We start from the raw sequence: 23764 nt of genomic DNA, 5'->3' as shown, positions 1-23764 counted from the left end.
TGTTTGAGCTAGTAGATCAAAGCTAGCTCAGGTATGCCTACACGTGCTGCACTCATATCTCTAATTGCAGTGTAGACATACGCTCAGACTGGGGCAGGGTCGTGGAAATTGGCCTCTGTGTGCCCAAGGTGGAGAAATCCCACCTGTGCTGTGTCCACTGCTGCTGCTCCTCAGGTTTTCTGGTGGTGGGAGGGGACAGCTTTAAGTGCTGCCTTGGTCTTCCTGGGTGAAGGTGTTGAATTAGCTCATGCTCCAGCTGCCACAACACCCATTTTGCTCCCATCTCAATTCTTCCCTCTCCCTGTCTTTGTCATCCCCTATTGGACTCTCTGCCACCACCACCCTCTGCTAGGGCTGCAATAAATGTTGTCTGACTCGGACCCCTCCTCTTTTAACCCTTTCTCCCCCTATGCAATCCTGTGCCTGATGACTCTACCCAGGCATTTTTGGTCTTCTTTATGTAGATGCCCATTTTCCAGGTCTGATTTCTTTTGTGATATTTTCTGCAGCCTCTATGCCTTACTGAATGCAAATGCATCCCATAGGATAAGTAAAACGTATTATAATAAGTAAGAATACACCTGGCCGACTAGGATTACTTTTTCATCTCAATCACTCCCATCATCTCTTTCTGAAAAGGAAGAATTTTCATTATGTAGATATGAAAAAGGAACTGAAAGGACATAGTTTAATAAATGTGATGTCAAATAATAAGCCCTAAATACTGAATTCAGCTTTCGAGGAGAAAAGCAGTAGACAAAGTAGCATATTAACTCCATATTTATAATTTTGCAAAATGCAGATGATAAGATTGTGCATGTGGCTTATGAGATAAAATACTGAATCATATATTTTGCATTTAAGAAAACTGCTTTCTTGACAAAGGAACTGAAGACTCTCTTTTGCTTCTCCCTCTGAGTACTTTTTAATCACTTATATTATCCATTCTTCGCAAAGATTCATTTTGACACAAACTGCTGCATATATATAATGCACATTGTGTTCTTTGAACGTCGCCAGGGTCTTTTGATCAAGTGGGTCAGATATAAAAGGCTTACAGCTCATTGGCTACATTGTATGTTCAAAATATTAATGACAGAATATCATAGTCTTAATTAAATCCGTTCCATTTACTCCATTCTAAATATGTAATGGTATTTTTTGGAATATCTTTGATAGAACACTGTAAAGCCCAGTGGCTGAGGCCGGCTAAGGGGCAGACCAGAGCAGTGGTCAGGTGTGCATGGGTGGTCCGGTAGCCGGGCGGTTAATTAGTATCAGATGTGTCCAGTGCAATTTTCAGAGTTCTCACAGGGGTCACTAGACAGAAGATCCAATCCAAGAGGCCAGGTCAGTGATTTAGGAATGTGAGGTCAGGTGAGGCAGCCAGGCAAGGTGGTCTAGGCAACAGCCAGTAGCTCAGACAGCTTCCTCTTCCTGTTGGGGTCTGTATATATCCATATATCCAATGCGAATGATGTCTGTGCAGCCAAGCGGGGGCCTGGAGTGTGGCTGCTGTGGAGCTGTAAGCCTTTAGCACTAAGGCTGTCGATGAGAGGCAGTGTCTCAATGTGGTGCTGTGGCATGGAGGCCATCTAGAGACACAGCAAGCCTGGGTTCAATACTGGGATCCTCACATCACCCCCATTCCCTTGGGGTGACCTTGGGGGTTCCAAAGGACTGGATTTATCCATGTGGAAGGCTCCAATCTTTTCAGGAGTGTGCACATAATGGTTTTGTTCCCAGAACTGTACCTGTGGCCTGTACCTTTCCCACTCAACAGGTAACATATCTTCCCTCATCATATATGGAAGTCTAGGATCTCTTGGACAAAGTACTACTGTCATCTAGGAGATTGTATGTAGTGTTGTTGTAGCTGTGTTGGTCCCAGAATATTAGAGAGATGAGGTGGGTGAGGTAACAGCTTTAGTGGTGCTGTATATCTCGTAGGACATCATTGATTAGATGCTGAAAGATCACGGGTATGTTAATAAGTCTGAAATGCATCACCAGGTATTTAAAGGGGCCATACCGAGCAGATTCTGACAAGATTGTAAGCCCCTCTGATATCTAACTTGGTGAATACACAGGCTGCTCCTACCTGGCCCAAGAGCTCTGGGATCAGGGTAGAGGGTATTGATTCCATATGGTGATTTTATTTACGGTATGGTAGTCCACACATTGTCTTATGGAGCCATCTTTCTTCTTCAAAAAGTGGACAGGGGCCTTGGCTGGGGACATAGAACACAGGAAAAACCTTTCTCCAGATTCTTATGGATGTAGCCCTTAAGGCCAGCTAATTTGGGTTCTGACATGGAATATATTCGGCTGAATGGAATCTTGGTGTCAGGCTGCAGGCAGTTGGATTCCTGGTGTGGGGGTAGCGTGTCTGCATTTTGTTTTGTGAATACATCTGAAAACTCTTGGTATTTTGAGGGGAATCTGATGGCTGACCCTAAGAGCAAGGAAGCCCACTCTGTTGCCTGAGCATCTCCCCCTGATTCCAAAGCCTGAGCAAGGAATCCAGCCTGAGGTTCCAGTGGTTCAAGCTTGAAAGTCAGGAGGTAGTTGTCTCAGCAAAACTTGGAATGAAATGCCACAGTGTTCTGACGCCAAGAGATATGAGGGTCATGTTTTGCCAACCATGGGATTCTTGAGTATCCAAGGGAAGGGTGGGGACCAGATCAGGTTAAACTGAAGGAGCTGCTGGTGCTCCCCAGCTATCACCTCCAAAACTGTAGTTTCTTGACTGATGGGGCCAGAGGCAAGCAGTGATCCATCGTCCATCTCAACTAAATCAGGAGCAGTCTTAGGCTGTATTGGTAGGCCAAGTATGTGAGGCATGGTAGCGCCCATGAAGTTATTGCCAGCCCGAAAGTCAATCAGGGCCTTCTTGGTGGGACATACCTGTCCAGAATCCCGGAGCTGGCATTTTACAGTGGTAGGTGTGGGATATTTTCAAGATGTCAGGCCAGGCACGTGGAATAGGTTGCTGGAGGAAGCTTTGTGGAGTTTTCCCAGTGTTGCCCAGGCTTGACCCCCTTAACAAGGCTGGGCATGGTCATTTCCCAGAATCATGCAGTTCGGGGACTTGTTAGGACAGACAGACACCATGTGGCTGGTGCCAGCAAAATAAAAATATAAGTTCACATGCTGTTGGCATTCCCGTTTGGAAGGGTCCAGTCAGGCCTATGTTGTATTCACCTGCGTGGGGGAGGGAGCCTTTACAAGGGATGTGGGCAGTGCCTGGATGTGGGATAGAATCCATTTCCTCTCATGTCACTGCTCACTAAATGAGGTGTTGCTTCGGAGGCACAGCTCATTAAATGCATCTTGATCCGCAGGAGGCTCCATGCAGGCAAGCTCGTCTTTCATTTCCTCAATGAGACCAAGATGAAATTGGTGTAGCTGGGCTGGCTCATTCCAAGCCATATCCATCACAGAGTTCTTTTAACAGTACCGTGGGTTTGGGTCCTGAAGGTCAGTGTAGGCCATGGGGCCTCAAAAGACCTTTCCACTTGTAGTTCTGTGATCTGTTCCCTCAGAGTGCAGTTTTCCACCCCAAACTGATCCATTGTGGCCTGTAAGGCTTGGTTTTCCACCTGTAGGCAAGTGTTCTACTCCTGGAGGCTCAGCGTGCCCTGGGGCACCTGTGATGCCATATCTGTGGATTCCATGCCTAGAAGGAGACCAAACTCGTTTGAGCAAATTGTAATGCCTGGTGGCCAAGGTGGGCCAGAGGACAGTCCAGAGCAATAGTCAAGTGTCTGCAGATAGTCTGTTAACCAGGAGGCCAGTTGGTATCAGAGGAGTTCAGGGTTGGAGCAACACTCAGAGTTCTCGCAGGGGTCAGTAGCTGGAAGATCCAATCCAAGGGGCTGAGTCAGTGGATTAGGGAGGCAAGGTGAAAAGTCAGGTCAGGCAAGGCAGTAAGACAAGATGGTCTAGGCAGCAACCAGTGGGAACAGCGTGTTTCTCAGACAGCTTCCACTTCTTGTTGGGGTCTTCGTATAGTTCAGGTAACCTGTGAGAATGCTGTCTGTTGTGGCCAATCAGGGGTTTGGGGGTATAGCAGCTGTGGGCCTTTTACACTAAGGTTTTGCTCTGTGTTGGTCAGGATGTTAGAGTAGGGGCCCAGACAGAGGCAGATGCATCTGGGAGGTGAATGCCTGGCTGCAAGGATGGTGTCGCCAGGAGAGCTTTGGCTTCCTTGACCATGGGATGCTGTTCCGGGAAGAAGACTGCTAAGCAGATAAGGGGTTCATCTATCGAGGAAGGGGAAGAGCATATTTGGATACTGTGGGAGGATTGACTAGGTCCAGAGGCCCCCTGCTGGAGGCCTCATGGCCCTGCCTTTCCCCGCCCCAGAATAAAAGTAGTGAGACGTCCTCCAGGCAGCTTACAGGGGCTGCAGAGGAGTAGCCAATAAAAGAGGCTGCTGGAGAGACCAATCAGGAGCCAGAAAGGCCATATGTAAGACAAGCAGCAGAGCTCGGAGTTTGAGGAGCGAAGACCGAATGGCAGGCAGGCAGGCAGAGCAGAAGGACCATGGACAGCTCCCTGCAGACAGGACTGAAGCCCAGGGAAGGCTGCTGAAGACCCGTTGCCTGGCTGGTGGGAAGAGCAGCGGGACCACGGACAGGTCAATGTGGGCTGGCTGAAGCCCAGAGGGACTGAGCACAGGACCTGGCATGGCCAGCAAGGGTGCCAAGATGTGTCCCACTGGTCTTGTTGAGAATTGAGCCCAGGGAGGCCAGCTGAAAAACCACCATCTGCAGGTACTGAGATGGGCCCTGGCTCATTGGCTGAAGAAGGGAGTGCCTCTGGGAGAAGCCTTAGAGCTAGGGCCCCATACCAGGGCCATGACAAGAACTTGGACTGTATACCCCTGAATGAGGGACAGTGTGTGCAGCTCGGCTGGAGGGCTGAGCTGCTGAAGATCTGCCAAAAGAACATTGGCTGGGGGGGCGTGGCACTTGATGTATGACCAAAAAATAAAAATAGGCTCACACCCAACCAAGAAAAAGGGGACCATCCATGAGAGGTGGGTGCTACCCTGTGAAAAAGAACTGTGTATACAGGCATTGTCGGCCAGAGAAAGGGGGCACTAGCAAGAGTTCGGGTGCTGACCCAGTAACAGATACAGACTGGTTAACTTAGTGAGGAGGGCTTCAAACTAAGTTCAATGGGGGCAGGTGACAAAAGCCCACAGGTAAATCAAAAACATGGAGACCTGGGAGAAGGGTTGGAATCTGGGGGGAGCATGGGCTGTTATAGCAGGGATAAGGGAAAGACCAGAGAGAACATGGCGGGGGTGGGGGATCATTTCAGTATCTTAGATGTCTGTATACTAATGCGAGAAGTATGGGGAATAAGCAGGAAAAACTTGAAATGCTAGTCACTAAACACAACTATGACATAGCTGACATCACAAAAACTTGGTGGGATAATGCACCTGTCTGGAATATTGGTATAGAAGGGTACAGTTTGCTCAGGAGGGAAAGATAGGGAAGAAAGGGAGGAGGTGTTGCCTTATATATCAAAGATGTGTATACATTCGGAATGAGGTTAAGCTGGAAAGAGGAGACAGGCTTGTTGAAAGTCTCTGGTAAGGATAAAAGGGGTAAAAAACAAGGGTGATGTCATAGTAAGAGTCTACTACAGACCACCTAATTAGGAAGAAGATGTGGATGAGGCTTTTTTTTAAAGAACTAACAAAATCACCCAAAGCACAGGACTTGGTGGTGAGGGGGCACTTCAACTACCCCAATGTCTGTTGGGAAAATAACACAGCAGAGCACAGATTATTCAGCAAGTTCTTGGAATGTACTGGAGACAATTTTTTTATTTCAGAAGGTGGAAAAAAGCTACTAGGGGAGAGGCTGTTCTAGATTTGATTTTGACAAATAGGGAGGAACTGGTTGAGAATTTGGGAGTGTAAGGCAACTTGGGTGAAAGTGATCATGAATGATAGAGTTCATGATTCTAAGGAATGGTAGGAGGGAAAACAGCAAGATAAAGATAACGGATTTCAAGAAGGCAAACTTTAGGAAACCCAAGGAGTTGGTAGGTAAGATCTTATGGGAAGCAAGGTTAAGGGGAAAAACAGTTCAAGAGAGTTGGCAGTTTTTCAAAGAGACATTATTAAGGGCACAAGAGCAAATTATCCCACTGCACAGGAAAGATAGGAAGTTTGGCGAGATCGGAAGGATGGTCATTATCTGGCTAATCAGGAAATCGTCAGTGATCTGAAACTCAAAAAAGAGTCCTACAAAAAGTGGAAACTAGGTCAAATTACAAAGGATGAATATAAACAAATAACAAGTATGTAGGGACAAAATTAAAAAGGCCAAGGCACAAACTGAGATTAAACTAGCCAGAAATGTAAAGGTAACAAGAAAACATTCTGCAAATACACTAGAAGCAAGAGAAAGACCAAGGACAGGGTAGGCCCGTTACTCAATGAGGGGTTGGGGAAACTAGCAGAAAATGTGGAAATGGCAAAAGTGCTAAATGACTTTTTTGTTTCAGTTTTCACCAGAAAGGTTAGTGGTGATTGAACATCTAACTGAATGCCAGTGAAAATGAGGTAGGATCAGAAGCTAAAATAGGGAAAGAATAAGTTAAAAAATTACTTAGGCAAGTTAGATGTCTTCAAGTCACCAGGGCTTAATAAAATACATCCTACAATACTCAAGGAGCTGACTGAGCAGATATCTGAGCCAGTAGTGATTATCTTAGAAAAGTCATGGAAGACTGAGATTCCAGCGGACTGGAAAATGGCAAATATAGTGCCAATCAATAAAAAGGGAAATAAGGAGGACCTGGGGAATTACAGACCAGACAGCTTAACTTCAGTACCTGGAAAGATACTGGAGCAAATAATTAAGCAATCAATTTGCAGACACCTAGACGATAATAAGGTGATAAGTAACAGTCAGCATGGATTTGTCAAGAACAAATCATGTCAAACCAACCTGAGAGCTTTCTTTGAGAGGATAACAAGTCTTATGGCTGGGGGTGGGGGTGAGAAGTGGTAGATGTTGTGTATCTTTACTTTAGTAAGGCTTTTGATACTGTCTCTCATGACCTCCTCATAAACAAACTAGGGGAATACAACCTAGGTGGAGCTACTATAAGGTGGATTCATAACTGGTTGGAAAACTGTCCCAAGAGAGTGGTTATTAGTGGTTCACATTCAACCTGGAAGGCCATATTGAGTGTGGTCCCACAGGGATCAGTTCTATATCTTCATTAATGATTTAGAAAATTGCAGAGAGAGTACACTTTTAAAGTTTGTAGATGATTCCAAGCTGAGAGGGGTTGCAAGTGAGAGGATAGGATTAAAATTCAAAATGATCTGGACAAACTGGGGAAATGGTCTGAAGTAAATAGGATGCAATTCAGTGCACAAGAGAAAATAAGAACAAATGCAAAGTATTCCACTTAGGAAGCCACAATCAGTTGCACACATAAAAATGGGAAATGACTGCCTAGGAAGTAGTACTGCGGAAAGGGATCTGCGGGTCATAGTGGATCACAAGCTAAATAAGACTGAACCGTGTAATACTATTGCAAAAAAAGCAAACCTCATTCTGGGATGTATTAGCAGGCTGTAAGCAAGACATGAGAAGTAATTCTTCTGCTCTACTCCACACTGATATGGTCTCAACTGGAATATTGTGTCCAGTTCTGGGCATCACCTTTCAGGAAAGATGTGGACAAATTGGAGAAAGTCCAGAGGAGAGCAACAAAAATGATGAAAGGTCAAGAAAATATAATCTGAGGGAAGATTGAAAAAAATGGATTTGTTTAGTCTGGAGAAGAGAAGATTGAGGGGGGACATAACAGTTTTCAAGTACATAAAAAGTTGTTACAAGGAGAAAAATTGTTCTCGTTAACATCTGAGGATAGAACAAGAAGCAATGGGCTTAAATTGCAGGAAGGGCGGTTGAGGTTGGACACTAGGAAAAACTTTGCAACTGTCAGGGTGGTTAAGCACTGTAATAAATTGCCTAGGGAGGTTGTGGAATCTCCATCACTGGAGATTTTTAAAAGCAGGTTAGACAAACACTTGTCAGGGATGGTCTAGATACTACTTAGTCCTCCCATGAGTGCACAGGACTGGACTTGATGACCTCTCGAGGTCCCTTCCAGTGCTATGATTCTGTAATTCTATGGCTGATGGTTCAGTGCACCGTTGTGGCCAAGGATGCAATCTAGAGACCCCATGGGCCTGGGTTCAAAAGCAGTGTCCAGGCAAACACACAGATTACAACTCTCCCACATGTATTTATCTGCGCTCATCTGAAACTTTCCTAAGGGCATAAGAATGGGCCATTGGTACGACCCAGTGCAGCCAGTTAATCCACTTGCCTTCTACAATGGCCACTGCTAGATGTTTCAGAGGGAATGAATATAATGGTGAATTTCAAGTAATCAATCCACTGTTGCCCAGTCTCAGCTTCGGGCAATTGGAGGTTTAAGGACAGCTGGACCATGTGATTGTGTACCTTACCATCTTGGCTAATAGCCATTGATGGACCTATCCTCACTGAAATGTTCTGTGCTGCATGGGAACACTTAGTTATTCATTTTAACCTGTTAGCTGAAATAATTTTTATATCTGATTGAACTCTTCCTATTGGCAGACTGACACTGGTCTCCATCTTAAGGTTTGCTGCTGGGCAGATCAGAGATGAACCTCTGAAGTGGTGACTTCTCACCTGGGTGGCAGCAGAGAAATGTGGCTTCTCCAGGTGCTTCCATGCCTCTTACAATGATTCCTGCAGCCTTTGTGCTTCAATAACTCTCCAAACAAGGACATAACCTGCCAGAGTGTGGGGGGTTATTTCTAACCCACTGTCACAAATATGGATTCTACTGTCTTGAGATTTGTTGAAGCAAAGGTCATGTCCATTCTCTAGAAATGTTAATCCACCCTCTATCTGGAGGGAATGGTGCAAAACTGTCACAGAATACACAGGTGCACCAGATTGTAGGGTTTGGGGGGGTTTTGGGTGTGGGGGGGCAGATTAATCTAATTTCCTAAGGTTTTAAAATAATAAATACAAATTCCATCATGTGCAGCTGTAACAACTCTCCAGAGTAGGCCTCAGCAGTGTTTAAATCTAGGGTCTATAGCACACACCTCTACCACTTGAGGTAAAGACATTACAGAATCAGCTGGCATATGCAGGAGTAGCCCCATTTTACAGGCAGCATACTCAAGCACGTGGATGTGGTGGCTTCTTTCTGAAAAGCAATGTGGCTAGGAGACTTAGGGTATGTCTACACTACGAAATTAGGTCGAATTTATGGACGTCGGTTTTTTAGAAATCATTTTTATATTGTCGATTGTGTGTGTCCCCACACAAAATGCTCTAAGTGCATTAACACGGCGGAGTGCTTCCACAGTACCGAGGCTAGCGTCGACATCCAGAGCGTTGCACTGTGGGTAGCTATCCCACAGTTCCCGCAATCTCCGCTGCCCATTGGAATTCTGAGTTGAGATCTCAATGCCTAATGGGGCAAAAACATTGTCGCGGGTGGTTCTGGGTACATGTCGTCAGGCCCTCCCTCCCTCCGTGAAAACAACGGCAGGCAATCGTTTTGTGCCTTTTTTCCTGGGTTACCTGTGCAGACGCCATACCACAGCAAGCATGGAGCTCGCTCAGATCACTTTTGCAATTAGGAGCACATTAAACACCACGTGCATTATCCAGCAGTACTGCCAAAGCGAAACCGGGCGAGTAGGCAACATCAGCGCGGTGACGAGAGTGATGAGGACATGGACACAGACTTCTCTCAAAGCACGGTCCCAGGCACTGTGGGTATCATGGTGCTAATGGGGCAGGTTCATGCCGTGGAATGCCGATTCTGGGCCCAGGAAACAAGCACAGGCTGGTGGGACCGCATAGTGTTGCAGGTCTGGGATGATTCCCAGTGGCTGCGAAACTTTCGCAAGCATAAGTGCACTTTCATGGAAATTTGTGACTTGCTTTCCCCTGCCCTGAAGCTCCAGAATATCAAGATGAGAGCAGCCCTCACAGTTGAGAAGTGAGTGGCAATAGCCCTGTGGAAGCTTGCAACACCAGACAGCTACCGGTCAGTCGGGAATCAATTTGGAGTGGGCAAATCTACTGTGGGGGCTGCTGTGATGCAAGTAGCCAACGCAATCAAAGATCTGCTGATATCAAAGGTAGTGAATCTGGGAAATGTGCAGGTCATAGTGGATGGCTTTGCTGCAATGGGATTCCCTAACTGTGATGGGGCCATAGACAGAACCCATATCCCTATCTTGGCACCGGAGCACCAAGCTGGCGAGTACATAAACCGCAAGGGGTACTTTTCAATAGTGCTGCAAGCACTGGTGGATCACAAGGGACATTTCACCAACATCAACGTGGGATGGCCTGGAAAGGTACATGACGCTTGCATCTTCAGGAACTCTGGTCTGTTTCAAAGGCTGCAGGAAGGGACTTTCTTCCCAGATCAGAAAGGTTTCAGAGTAACAGCCGTGTTAGTCTGTATTCGCAAAAAGAAAAGGAGTACTTGTGGCACCTTAGAGACTAACCAATTTATTTGAGCATAAGCTTTTATGAGCTACAGCTCACTTGTAGCTCACGAAAGCTTATGCTCAAATAAATTGGTTAGTCTCTAAGGTGCCACAAGTACTCCTTTTCTTTTTTCCAGATCAGAAAATAACCGTTGGGGATGTTGAAATGCCTATGGTTATCCTTGAGGACCCAGCCTACCCCTTAATGCCCTGGCTTTAAGACACCAGGGTGATTAGAAGAGCACAGCAGGGCGTGGTGCGCATCAGAGAAGCTTTGAAAACCAGTTTCATGACTGGTCAGGCTACGGTGTGACAGTTCTGTTTGTTTCTCCTTGATGAAACCCCCCCCCCCCTTGATTCACTCTACTTCCCTGTAAGCTAACCACCCTCCCCTCCCCTCACCCCTTCGGTCACCGCTTGCAGAGGCAATAAAGTCATTGTTGCTTCACATTCATGCATTCTTTATTAATTCATCACACAAATAGGTGGATAACTGCCAAGGTAGCCCAGGAGGGGTGGTGGAGGAGGGAAGGACAAGGCCACACAACACTTTAAAACTTTAAAACTTATTGAATGCCAGCCTTCTGTTGCTTGGGCAATCCTCTGGGGTGGAGTTGCTGGGTGGCCGGAGGCCTCCCCACCGCATTTTTGGGCATCTGGGTGAGGAGGCTATGGAACTTGGGGAGGAGGGCAGTTGTTTACACAGGGGCTGTAGCAGGGGTCTGTACTCCAGCTGCCTTTCCTGCAGCTCAGCCATACACTGGAGCATATTAGTTTGATCCTCCAGCAGCCTCAGCATTGTATCCTGCCTCCTCTCATCACGCTGCTGCCACCTATCATCTTCAGCCCGCCTCTTACTCCCTTCAGCCCGCCACCTCTCCTCGCATTCATTTTGTGCTTTCCTGCACTCTGACATTGTCTGCCTCCATGCATTCATCTGGGCTCTGCCCGTGTGGGAGGACAGCATGAGGTCAGAGAACATTTCATCGTGCGTGCGTTTTTTTTTTTGCCTTCTAATCTTCGCTAGCCTCTGGGAAGGAGAAGATCCTGTGATCCTTGAAACACATGCAGCTGGTGGAGGAAAAAAAAAGGGACAGTGGTATTTAAAAAGACACATTTTATAGAACAATGGGTACACTCTTTCACGGTAAACCTTGCTGTTTACATTACATACATAGCACATGTGCTTTCGTTACACGGTTGCATTTTGCCTCCCCCCACTGTGTGGCTAACCACTTTCCCCTCCCCCCACTACGTGGCTAACGGCAGGGAACATTTCTGTTCAGCCACAGGCAAAGAGCCCAGCAGGAACGGGCACCTCTGAATGTCCCCTTCAGAAAAGCACCCTATTTCAACCAGGTGACCACGAATGATATCACTCTCCTGAGGATAACACAGAGAGATAAAGAATGGATGATGTTTGAACGCCAGCAAACATATGCTGCAATACTTCATTCTGCAATGATTCCCGACTACATGCTACTGGCCTGGAGTCGTAAAGTGTCCTACCATGGTGGACGGAATAAGGCTGCTCTCCTCAGAAACCTTTTGCAAAGGCTGTGGGAGGACATCCAGGAGAGCTTTATGTAAATGTCCCTGGAGGATTTCCGCTCCATCCCCAGACACGTTAACAGACTTTTCCAGTAGCTGTACTGGCTGCGAATGCCAAGGCAAATTAATCATTAAACAGGAAATGAGATTCAAAAGTTCACGGGCCTTTTCCTGTCTAGCTGGCCAGTGCATCTGAGTTGAGAGTGCTGTCCAGAGCGGTCACAATGGAGCACTCTGGGATGGCTCCCGAAGGCCAATACCATCGAATTGCATCCACACTACCCCAAATTCGACCCAGCAAGGCCGATTTCAGCGCTAATCCCCTTGTCGGGGGTGGAGTAAAGAAATCGATTTTAAGAGCCCTTTAAGTTGAAAAAAAGGGCTTCGTCGTGTGGACAGGTGCAGGGTTAAGTCAATTTAACGCTGCTAAATTCGACCTCAACTCCTAGTGTAGACCAGGGCTTAGATTTGGGTCTGCCATGTTAGAGACCTTGCTTTTATTTTGACTTCTGCCAGAAATGAGCTAGTAGAGCCCCTCAGTTACTCCATCTGTAAAAGAGAGTGGCTTATATTTGCCTCATTTGTCAGGTAGGAGAATGAAGCCTTGCTCTGCATTCAGAGTTGTGAAGTGCACAAAATGATTAACAGTGGTCAAGAGAAGTGAGACGGGAACTCATAGTCTTCTAGCCCAGTATGTCACCCCTTAGGCCAAAGGATATTTCGATAGGGGAAGGAGAAACAAGCCATTTTGTCTATGTCCCATCCAAATGTTCAGTTCTGTGGGGCTGCTTTAGAACGATACAAAAGGATTAGGGGGGCTTGGGCACATGCTCAGTGTAGATGGAATGGTCAGAGATTTTAGGAGCAGTCTTCTAACAGGTTCTACTGCGCATGTACAAATGGTGATTTTCTGTAATTTATAACTTGGCCAAATCTGGATGGATTTTAAGAAACACAGCAAAATTCACCTCCCTGCCCTCAGCACTATCCCCCAGCCAAGTTGCAAGTTCCTGCTCCAAACCCTTGTAGTGCTAGAGCTCTTCCAAAAAAAAAAAAAAGTTTGGAAAATACGTTTACAGTGGCAAAACAACCTAATTTTCCTAGCCTTATGTCAAAAACAGCTCAAACATTTCAGTTTAAATTAAAAAAAATATATCTGCCAAAGCATGAAAAATTTCAGACCAACTAATTAAAGTTTGGTAAAGTTAAAAGCAATTGAAAACAGGTTATAACGTGAAGTATTAGGTAACCTTGCAAATAGGGTCCAGTTTACCATCTTCTCAATAAATGGTCTTTTATTCTCGATTCCCATAGAGACTGTTGAAATCACAAAATGAATAGAGAAAGCCCAGTCAGATTCTGTACCTCACCACTGTAGAATATATTGCAACATTTTTATAGAAGCCATTCCCATTTTGTTGTGACCATGCCTGTGTGGTACTTGGAATCAGTTCTATATTTTAATCAAGTATCATTATTTGAATTTTGAGTTATACGATAAATATGTTTGTAATTGTAATTGGCTTCATTATTATATAAAGATTAATATAAATGTTAATGAAATTACCTGGCAGGATGAGTATGATCTGTTCAGTGGGTTATGGACCCAAAGTCCTTCAGGAGGGGTTATAGATCCACATGATATCCATAAGTGCAGATTCTACAGTATGATCTTCAATTTACATGACAAGTTTGTACTAAGCCATTTAGCGAGACAGCTCCTAATTGGCAATTCACAGGAAAAGGCTCAAGTGCACATGTTATTTCAGCTAAGCTTGGTAATAATTTTGCTAACCAGATCTCTCTGCTCCAGTCTGTGTATGGGGCGGGGGAGGGCAGGTGGGGAGGGAGCTGAGATATTTGGCTTAACACACCAAGCTGGGGCCAAGATTTGTCCCTTTTTGGATATCTGCTCTTATAAACATGAAAGACAGGCAGAGCTGGAGAGCCGCACTTTTAGAAGGACGGCAAACTCTAGAAGGATCAAAAGTTCCATGGAGATTCTGTTTGCAGTCCTTCAGAAGGTTAACATATCCCAGGTTCTAGAGCTCTGTGCTATCAGCTCAAGATTGGCATTCATCCCAAGTGTAATTGGGTCACCTGCTGTACAAGCTCCCCCTCACGACCTTGGATGGCTCTATGGTGCTCTGCCTTAATTTCACCTTCTGTTCAGGGCACTTTAGTCACTCCATACAGTCGAAACATTCAAAGCATTCCCCTTGTGGGGTCCAAATTGTTAAATCTTGCAGTCTTTCAAAATAAAACTCAAACAACAGAGTCTTCACCCCAGTCCCAAGCTGGGCCCGGGCCCCTCCTTCCTGACGATCTGTCTTCCTGCTCTTCCAGCAGTAACTCCCCAGCCTCCTTTCCTAGAGCTAAGCCTTCTGGTCCTGGAGAGGACCCAAGGCCTTGTCTGCCTTCTTCAACAGCCTCCTTTCTCTTTGTGCCTTTTCTCCTGCTCACGCAGGGCCTTGCAGAAGAACTCACTTTCTGCAGTGTCTGCAGACATCTGCTAACACACACCTTTTCTCTCTAGGCCTCTTCCTTATCTACCTTAGACCTGATTCAGCCACCTGACCCATCTGTCACATGACATCATTCATTGTTATGTATCCTCCCCATCTGGGGAGAAGAGCTAAACTTGTCACAAGTGGGTCTGAGGAGCAACTCCCCTTAAGGGGCCAGAAACCTTGTGACACCAAAGTATGGACACTGGACAAATAGCAGATTGTATGTTATGAAGGTGGTTGTCACAGCCACAGAGTGTTAAGAATGAGCAGTTTTGCTCTTGAAGCAAGAATTCAACTTTGTTCTATATGAAAAATACAGCATATCCTCAAATATACACTTTCTCCCCCCTCACCCTCCAAAGCAGGGGAAGTGGCACAGAATCACCTCACCCACAGGAACGGCAGGAGGGGGCCTCTTCAGTACTTACCCCAGCAGCTGGAGTGTAACTGCTTGGGAGGGTACATGGGCAGGGTCTGCCACATACAGAGTCCTCTTCAGGGGAGGTGTTGGCAGGGCAGCCGGTCATTTGGGGTGGCACCATTCTTGCCTTTCTGAGCTATAGTTTCAGGTAGTCTGCAGACTCAGACAGATACCCCTGAACTGATTACACTCAGGGCATGTTTTTAGGATTTCAGGATTTTCTTTTCAACCATGAGAACTAGTGACTCTCTTTAAAATACAACCCCAGAGTCGGATGTAATCACATGACTCCAGGGAGTGGGGCCTGAGAGGTGGGCCTATAATGGCTGTGCCTTAATCCCATTCTGGAGTTAAGGGTAAATTTAAAAGCAATCCAGACATTTAGATGATGGAAATACAAAGTTCACACACACTACCACACCCTTAACTCTGCCCATGAGAGACACCATGCAATGACCATATGATGGCAACATTGTGGTCCCAGGTCAGGTGATTTTTTATGGATAATTTTTCATTCTTGACCTTTTTTATTCAATGGAGATATCCACACAAATATACTAACCACCTCAATCCTGGAGTCCTTACTTCCTAACTCCTTACTCAGGCTTCTCTGGGTGTTTCATGATGCGGTCCATCACTCCTAGAACACCTACGGCTGGCCAGCTAAAATGGCAGCAGATGGTAGCCCAGAAAGGGGGTGCGCATGAGCTGAAGGAGGTGTTTGTACAGGGTCACATAAATTAATGGTGCTATGCACACTTGAATCCCAATATAACAGTAATAACTTAGTCAAGGGGAGAAAGTGGCGAAGGCTTTGAAGGAAGATGGGGGCATAAGGTGCAGTGAGCTTGTCAGCCTCTGTAAAAGTAACGAGGATGATTAAAATGTACCGCTTGTGTTGACTGCTGATTGAAGTTTGACAAACGCATCGTGTCTTTATTTTTACCTTCATTAGTTTTGTACTCCTGAGCTGAATAATTCAGGTAGTGCAGCTAAACAAAAACAATACCTCCGGCAAATGAATAATACAAAACAAAACCTAGTCTGAGAAGATGGAAAATAATCCATCATTCTCTAATCCATCTAGTTAACATTATTCAAATGGAATAGTTCATTTGCCAATGTGTCAGCTTCCAGCATGACCCAATTTATCAATCTCAGTTGGACATAGGCATGGCTTTACCATCCTCCGTGGAGCGGTGTATCTTGAGCTGTGAGGATGCTGGCTTCCCTGAGGAGCCATGAGCAAACCCACAGCAAATGGAGGAGAGAAATGGAAAAATGTATTTACACTCAAGAAAATAGACCTTTCTAATGCATATGGAAGGTATAAGGTCATAGAGCTTAAGGCCAGAAGGGGTCATCAGATCATCTAGTCAGATCTCTTGATATCACAGGCCACCAACACCACCCAGCACCTGCTAAATTCAAGACTAAATTACTGAACTGAAATTAGACCAAAGTATTACAGCCCCCAGGAGACTACACTGTTATGTGCCACAGGCACAGACTAGGAGGGATTGAGTGCCCAGTGCCCAAGATAGCAATGCAGTGGTAAGAAGAGCCTTGTCATATCCCAGCTAGTTAAGTAAGATATCAAACACTGAACATTAACTCAGCAATTCTGCTTTTGCCAAGTTCTAAAAGTTCAAACAAGGACCGTAAGGAACTGACTGCATGTTCTTCCCCCGAGTACTGCTCTAAACACATCATGGGATGCTAAGGTTGTGGGGAGTCTTTCCCTTATTTTCACTGGGGAGGCCTGCATCTCTGGCCCATTGGTGGAGTAATACTATGGCACACTTGGAGAATCCATAGCTTAGACGACTAGTTAAATGCAGAGCTTGAACATTTAGAACTTTGGAATAGAAATGAACATTCCCAGACTGCAGATATAGTCCTGCTGCTCCCATTGAAATAATTTGATCTGCCATTGGCTTCAGTTACGGCTAGCCAGGACCCTGTAAGTTTTCACAGACTATTCTGTGTGTTGCCCCTGCCATTCAGAATTACTTGTCAACATTCACAAAACTGCCAGTTTGTCTTCCTTAAAGTCAGCCTTTGCCAAGATGCCTATAAATTACTAGGGTCTGGCATTGCCTAGCCTGGTGGCCACCTGTGACTACTGGCAGCATTGTTATGAGCAATTCATGCAAACACATCTGTGTTCACCATAACCTTGTCCTCCTCATTGGCCTGTTTACTCATCTATCATGCACTGTTTAAATCTTAGATTGGGAGCTGTCTGGGAGTGTTTGTGTTATTTATTTGTACGGGATCTGTTATTAAAGTGGGACACTTAGGCATAATAATAACAATAATGATGAACAAAATAAGGCTATTTTTATTCACCTGACAAATTACTGGACTGGAGTGAGGGAGGAGAATTTTCCAAGGTTAAATAAAACATATGTAGAACCTATAACAATCACAAATAAATTACATGTATTTGTGTTGCTTGTTACTTTCTCCTCACCGTTGTGTATTGGATCTTTCCTTAAACGTAATCACAGAGACCATAATGCTCTGTGCTGAGAGCCTCAGCTACAATCTACAACCTTGCAGTTACTCCGAAAACCTGTTCAAAGGTGCTCAATATAAAATAGTGACACTACAGGAGCAATCTCGTGTTCAAAGAAGGATACTTGATAAAAACACATCTCACAAATAATACCCTAGATTATTCAAACTGCTTGGGTGTTTAAAATCTCCTAGTTTTCACAGTGTTGCTTACTCTCACAATTCTGTCATGAGTCTTGTGGCATTTGGGGTGTTTCTTGAAGCCGCAGAAGCTGGAAGCCTGGGATTAGGTGATACGCTCAGCTTTCTCTTTCTCTTTTTTTTCCCCCATAGAGAGTTTCTGGTGCTCGTGGTTAGGGAGAAAAGCTTGAAAACATGAAACCAAGTGAACCCAAAGGGCTCAAAAAGCAGAAGGCATATAAGAAGAGCCCACATTTTATTCTTTTTAAAAAACTCGTTTTTAAACAAGTCTCAGGATTTTGAGGGGCCCAATTCATGATTTTTAAACACTTGGGGATGGCAAACAGTTTGCTATTGATACTATTTTACTTGTTTATATTATTAACCCCAGGGTAGGACATGGAAACTAGACTTGTCACTTTCACTTTCAGATTCTGGTGCAACAGAACAATGCTGCACTGTCTGGGTTGAAAGTCTACAGAGGGAGAGTTATTTGGTTTGTATTTTAAACTATTTCCATTAAAACTAAAGATGAAAAAAATCCATGGACCTATTTATACTTGTCTTAGGTTTTGTAAAAACTCATTTTAGCGACACATTTTGGGTCAGATTTGACCTGATAGTGTCCTTAAAAATGACTGCATTCAGTGATAAGAATAAGTATTCTCTCCAATAAATACACTACTGTAGGCCTTTGTGTATCTGGCACTGGAAGATAAGTTCTATGAAGTAACAATGACACCAAACCTTTGAAGTTGTTCTTGTGCATAAAACATTCAACCCATTCCCTAGAGGCAGCAGCCCAGTGAGGCATTGTGTGTTGCTGCCCCATCTGCCTGGCTCTTCTTCTCATCCCTTTGAGCCACACTGTCACATCCTCATCTCTCTGTAAAGCTCTCCCTTTCTCTCTGCCCTCAGATCAACTCCCTGTGATACTGCAAATAAAGGACACAATGTAAAAATAAACCAAATTGTATTGTGATGGGAAATGCTAATTCTGTCTCAAAGGAAAATGTTAGCATGCCCCTTGTATTTGCTACAGTGCGGGCAGGGGAGGACTTCATTTTGCATATGTGAATATGTGAAATTCACAGGCCTAGAGCCACGCCCCATCAGGGTTGGACCCATTCCCGACTCGGATGTGAGATTTCTGATGAAAACAATAGTGATACATGACTCAGTGGGTGGAATTCTCTCTGAGATGACACTGATGTGGTGCTTCAGTGTGCTGCTGGAGGGGCAACCTTTTGGGTGAGACACAAATTCAGGGCCTTCATACTTGCAACCACTAACAATGCTGTGGCACCTTTGCAAGAGAAGGAGCAATAGCTCTGGTCCCTTCCTGGCCACATCCCAACATGGTTAATGCATTCGGTCTCTCTCCCTTGCCTCAGAGGCTTAACTTGGAGAAGTTACTCTCCACTTTCCCTCTTTGACGCTGTCATGGCATGTTGATGCAGAATGGCTGCATTTCATAGCTTGGGGAGTGGTGCCTAGGTGTGCTCATCAGCACTATTTTTGAGCTCCTTCTGGGAAGAGTGATGTATTATGGCTGCTGTAAGTGCTCAGATGTGATGGTGATGAGCACCAACGTGAGAAGCTGGACAGGCAGAGAGAGAGTGTGTATGTGCGGAGAGACAGCAAGTGTGTTTGGGGGTAGAAAGAGACAGATTTCAGCTATCAAATCTATTTGAAATTGCACATGTTGATGAAGATGGTGTTCCTGAACCAGTGGCTGGCTGCAGCCATTGAATATCTCAGTGCTGAAGCTAACCAGATTTCCCTTCTGTTGCTCATCGCAGTGTTAACATTTCCATTTCCCATTTTTTTTTGTGATTGTTAATGCTACAAGGGAATTGCTTCCATACTCATTCTCTGTAGAGATATCATCTTCAGCACCTCCTGCCAGTACTGGGCCCAGAAATTCCAGTCCTAGCCAGTTGTGTCACTGTTGCTGACAGCAGCGTGCGCAGGAAGAAGTGTCTCTTGCCTGGCATTTTAGAGACCGTCTGCGTGGATATGTGAATGCAGATTTATTTTAACTATTTATTTGAGGTGGATACTCTGTAGAATATGTCTAATCTTTTTCTCTGTTGGCTTATACCTTTCCTTCCAAACTCTCTGTTGCAGTGATCATATTTTAGCCATGGAGACCTAGATGCAGTCCATGGACATCACTTCTATATTGGCTGGGGATAGGGAGAGTCATTACCCCCTCTGGTGGGTGAGGGCATCGGTTCCCCAGTGTCCCTGGATAGAGTGCAGGCATGGACACCAAAGGCAAGACTGAGAAGTGAGGTGCAGTTTGGTTTCCAGTTAGTACCCCATCAGGCAGCCTGTAAAGGCAATCAAGCCCAGGATCACTAGAGAGGAGGTGCAGGTAGCAGAGCCTGAGATCCTATGCAGAGTTAAAGGAGAGGTGTAGCTTTCTGACTGCAGCAAAGCCAGACATGGGTCTGAATCTGAACTGTGTATAAAGTAACCACCTGAGCCAAATTCTGTGCTCAGCTGTGCATGCTGATGTGGGAGGATATTCACTCTCCCCAGGAATGCCCGGTGCTGATTCCATAGGTGGGATAACGTGCCGGCCATGAGCTCAGAATCTTCTGGAACACAATAGTCCTCTTCCTCCCCGCCCCCACTCCCCTGCGCCTCCCAGGAAGAGGGTTTCCAGGGGCAAAAAGCAGGAATGGCCCCAACTGCCTCTTAGTTCTGTCTGGCAGCGGGCTGGGAACTCACCCCCAGCCCTTGACGCTCCCCTGCTTCTGCCCCTTTGGTTGCTCTTTACAGAGCAGTGTTTGTCAGGGCCTGCACCATTGCGGACATGGTCTGGGCTCAGCCCTCTGGGGCTGCTTCCCTGTCTCCTGCTGTCAGTCTGCCAGGATGATTTCCCTGCTGAGATGTTCTCCTCAGGGGCCTTGGATCCTACAGGCTGAGGTGGCTAAGAAAGTTGACATTGAGTCCTGTGCATAATGTGACACTGTGATGTCTGTTATAGACACGTTTGATGTGTCTGGTGCTTGGGAGAAGGTCACAACCCAGATGGGTGGATGTGGTGGGACTGAGGGATGGGGTGGGGAGGAAAATGGAGTGAGTGATGCTCACTGCCACTTGTTAATCTCCAGAGTGGGAATCCATGGGACAGTTCTCTCAGGAGAAAAACGGTTCCTTACCCTCCTCCCTATGCTTCGTCAAAATGATTGCCCCTCAGGACCCACTCTCCTCACCCATTTTGTGAGTCTCTGATTAAAGCTTCTTGCAGAAGGAGCTGAAGGGAGGTTCAGGCCATGCTTCCATTTTTACCTTCAAACCCTATATGGGCAACAAGGGATCTAGTAGACCCTGCTTTCTAGAGACTCACACAGCTGATTGTGCATAGCCAAAGGCTATGATTTGGTATGTGCAATCACCTCAAGAATCCTGGGTATCCAGCAGGGAATTATACTTGCCAAAACATCAAATACCATTTCTAGTGGCCTGTGTGAAGATCCACTTGCTGATTTATTGTTTCGGTGCATATTTCACGTGGCCTGGGATGACACATTATATTACCTATGAGGTAAATGGGAGTTATAACTGCTCAGCATCTCTCAGGATGTATCCCATAGTAATTAGCAGTGGCTCTGAGCAATACAGTTCTTATTCTGAACTTCCCCATAGTTCAGGGGTGTCCAGATTTTGTTTTGGGCTGATACGTAATATACTTTGCATTTACAGAGTTAATTTCATCCTACATGACCTTTGTGGTCCTTTCTAACCCTATGGTTCTATGATTCTAAGGATCTCATGCACTTTATACCTATTAATTAGGGCCCTGATTCAGGACAATGCTTAACCATGGGTTTAAGTCCCATTGGCCTAAAGTTTAAGTACATGCTCAAGTGCTGTCATGAGTAGGATGCCTTCCTGAATCAGGTCCTAATTCAGTAAGCCTCACAACACAGCTCTGAGATAAAGTACTGTATTCTTCTTTTTCTTCACCTTGTACGGATAGCTGAACTGAGCCATTGGGAGGCTAGATGACTGACAGCAAGGAAGTGAGTGAACTGGGAATAGGACCCAGGGCCTGGTTCCTTGGCTTCTGCTTTAACCATTCCAACATAGCAAAACTGTAGCAGCTAGTAGCTGTAAGAAATGATTCCCAGGGGCACATATTATGTCTGTCCTAAATGGGGTTCACTGAACTTTTCCAGAGCCTGTCGTCTATGGAGCAATTCCGGAACCTGGATCGGGATATCGAGGGATCTGCCAAACGCTGGAAAAAATTTGTAGAATCTGAATGCCCTGAAAAGGAGAAGTTCCCTCAGGAATGGAAGAGCAAGTCAGCTCTGCAGCGGCTGTGCATGTTGAGAGCCATCCGGCCTGATCGCATGACTTACGCTGTCCGGTAAGGGTACCCAGTGGCCCTCCCTGTAATGCTCTCATTTCGGGGTGGGAAACTATTTAACCGTGTGCTCAAGAAAGCAGAGCTTATTCAGAAAATGTGTTCACGTTTGTTTAACCTTAATATATGAATCTCACACAATCTTGTTCTAAAAGATTCTTGTTAATGGTCCTAAATGAATCATCTCTAACTGCAATGCAATGCACCCACTCCACTTAATCAGGACCCTCTTAATCAGGAAACCCATTTCACCAGGATGACTGCCAGGGAACCTAGTCATACGTAATAGCATCTTAAATAAAACTGTGTGAAGAGAAGACATATATGGTCAAAAACTGGGGGATATCGAACAGGAATTGTGCACCTTTTTGTGCATAAATGGTCCTTTATTCCTAAATCTTTAGAGAAGCTTTTCCACTTCACAATAAGTTCTTCAGCAATGGATGAAAAACACACCCACAGAATTTGAGATGAACAGATTGGACTGTATGGAACCTCTTGTTGAACAGACATGATTTCATTATAATACCTCTTCTGTATTATACATGAAAAATAAAGCACAGCTGCAGCAGAATACTTCACAATTATTATTGTTTGTGTCAGTGCCTTGCTGTTTACAACATCAAATCAAACAGAAAACTCGCCTATTTTTGTATTAATGGATTTATCTTATTGCTTTGAATAAGCAGCAGACTCACTACAGTTACTTACTATGAATGGCTGTGGGATACTATCTACCATAATTACTCAAGTTTTGCTTCACAAACTGTAGATTCAAGAAGAGAAACAAGAACAGGCTGTGACTTCCACAGCAATTGTCCTTTTCATCCTAGCATTCTCTGGTTTTACATATCAGTCCCTGTCTGTTAATGGTTAAGAATAAATAACTCTAGCAGAATCAAACTGTATAATTCATTATAATTGATACTAGTTATTAAATTGTTTATAGCTGTTATTCCTTAGGTGCTGGAGTAAAGAGATGTCTTATAGATTGGGTTAATGGTGGAAAAAATAACACATATGTGATGCTGGTTCTAAAAGTTGTAGTTATAAATTGTGTAATGAAGGAAAATAGGCAAACTTTAGGCGGACAACACAGAACAGATGTTCCAGGAAAAATTAAAGGTCTTTCACTCATCAGGACTTGTTCCATGTATATTGTCCTTGTCTTCCAACTTCTGGCATTTCTGTAAGACATTAGTCTTTCACTGAAAAGGTTGTTGAATAGCTTTATACTGCTATGCAATCCTACATATGTATATCTAGGTTGAGGTCCACATTGTAACTTGCTCCATGCAGGAACTAGATCTCTGTTTGTACTTATACCCCAAGATCCTGACTGAGGCGATCGGGAAATATCACAGTAGAATAAAAATATTGTCATTCTAACCCACCCTTTTCTCACCTTTTCTCACAACTTTCTGTGACAAAGTTCCTGCTCTACCTTGGTGCATCTTGTGCTTATTGGCGGATTTGCTTGCCTTGGAGCTTCACTGCAGCCCTCAGCTTGGCCGTTTTTCTGAATTCACAGTCCAGATCAACTTCTCCTGTGTCTGATCAGGAGTTGGAGGATTTGGGTGGAACCCGGGCCCGCCCTCTACTCTGGGTTGCAGCCCAGGGCCCTGTGGAATGCAGCTGTC

General features: G+C 45.1%; 1 protein-coding gene across 1 annotated transcript in view; it reads left to right on the top strand.

The window, feature by feature from the left end:
* DNAH9 (dynein axonemal heavy chain 9) overlaps nucleotides 1-23764 on the top strand; it is a 387812-nt gene that overhangs the window by 302857 nt on the left and 61191 nt on the right. The window contains exon 60 of the mRNA XM_084647504.1: nucleotides 21934-22127. Coding sequence (XP_084503630.1) covers nucleotides 21934-22127 — 194 coding nt within the window. The remainder of the gene's footprint in view (nucleotides 1-21933; nucleotides 22128-23764) is intronic.

Source organism: Lepidochelys olivacea (assembly GCF_965140295.1).
Source record: "Lepidochelys olivacea isolate rLepOli2 genome assembly, chromosome: 14".
NCBI classification, from domain to species: Eukaryota; Metazoa; Chordata; order Testudines; family Cheloniidae; genus Lepidochelys; species Lepidochelys olivacea.
This window is presented reverse-complemented; position numbering and strand designations above follow the sequence as displayed.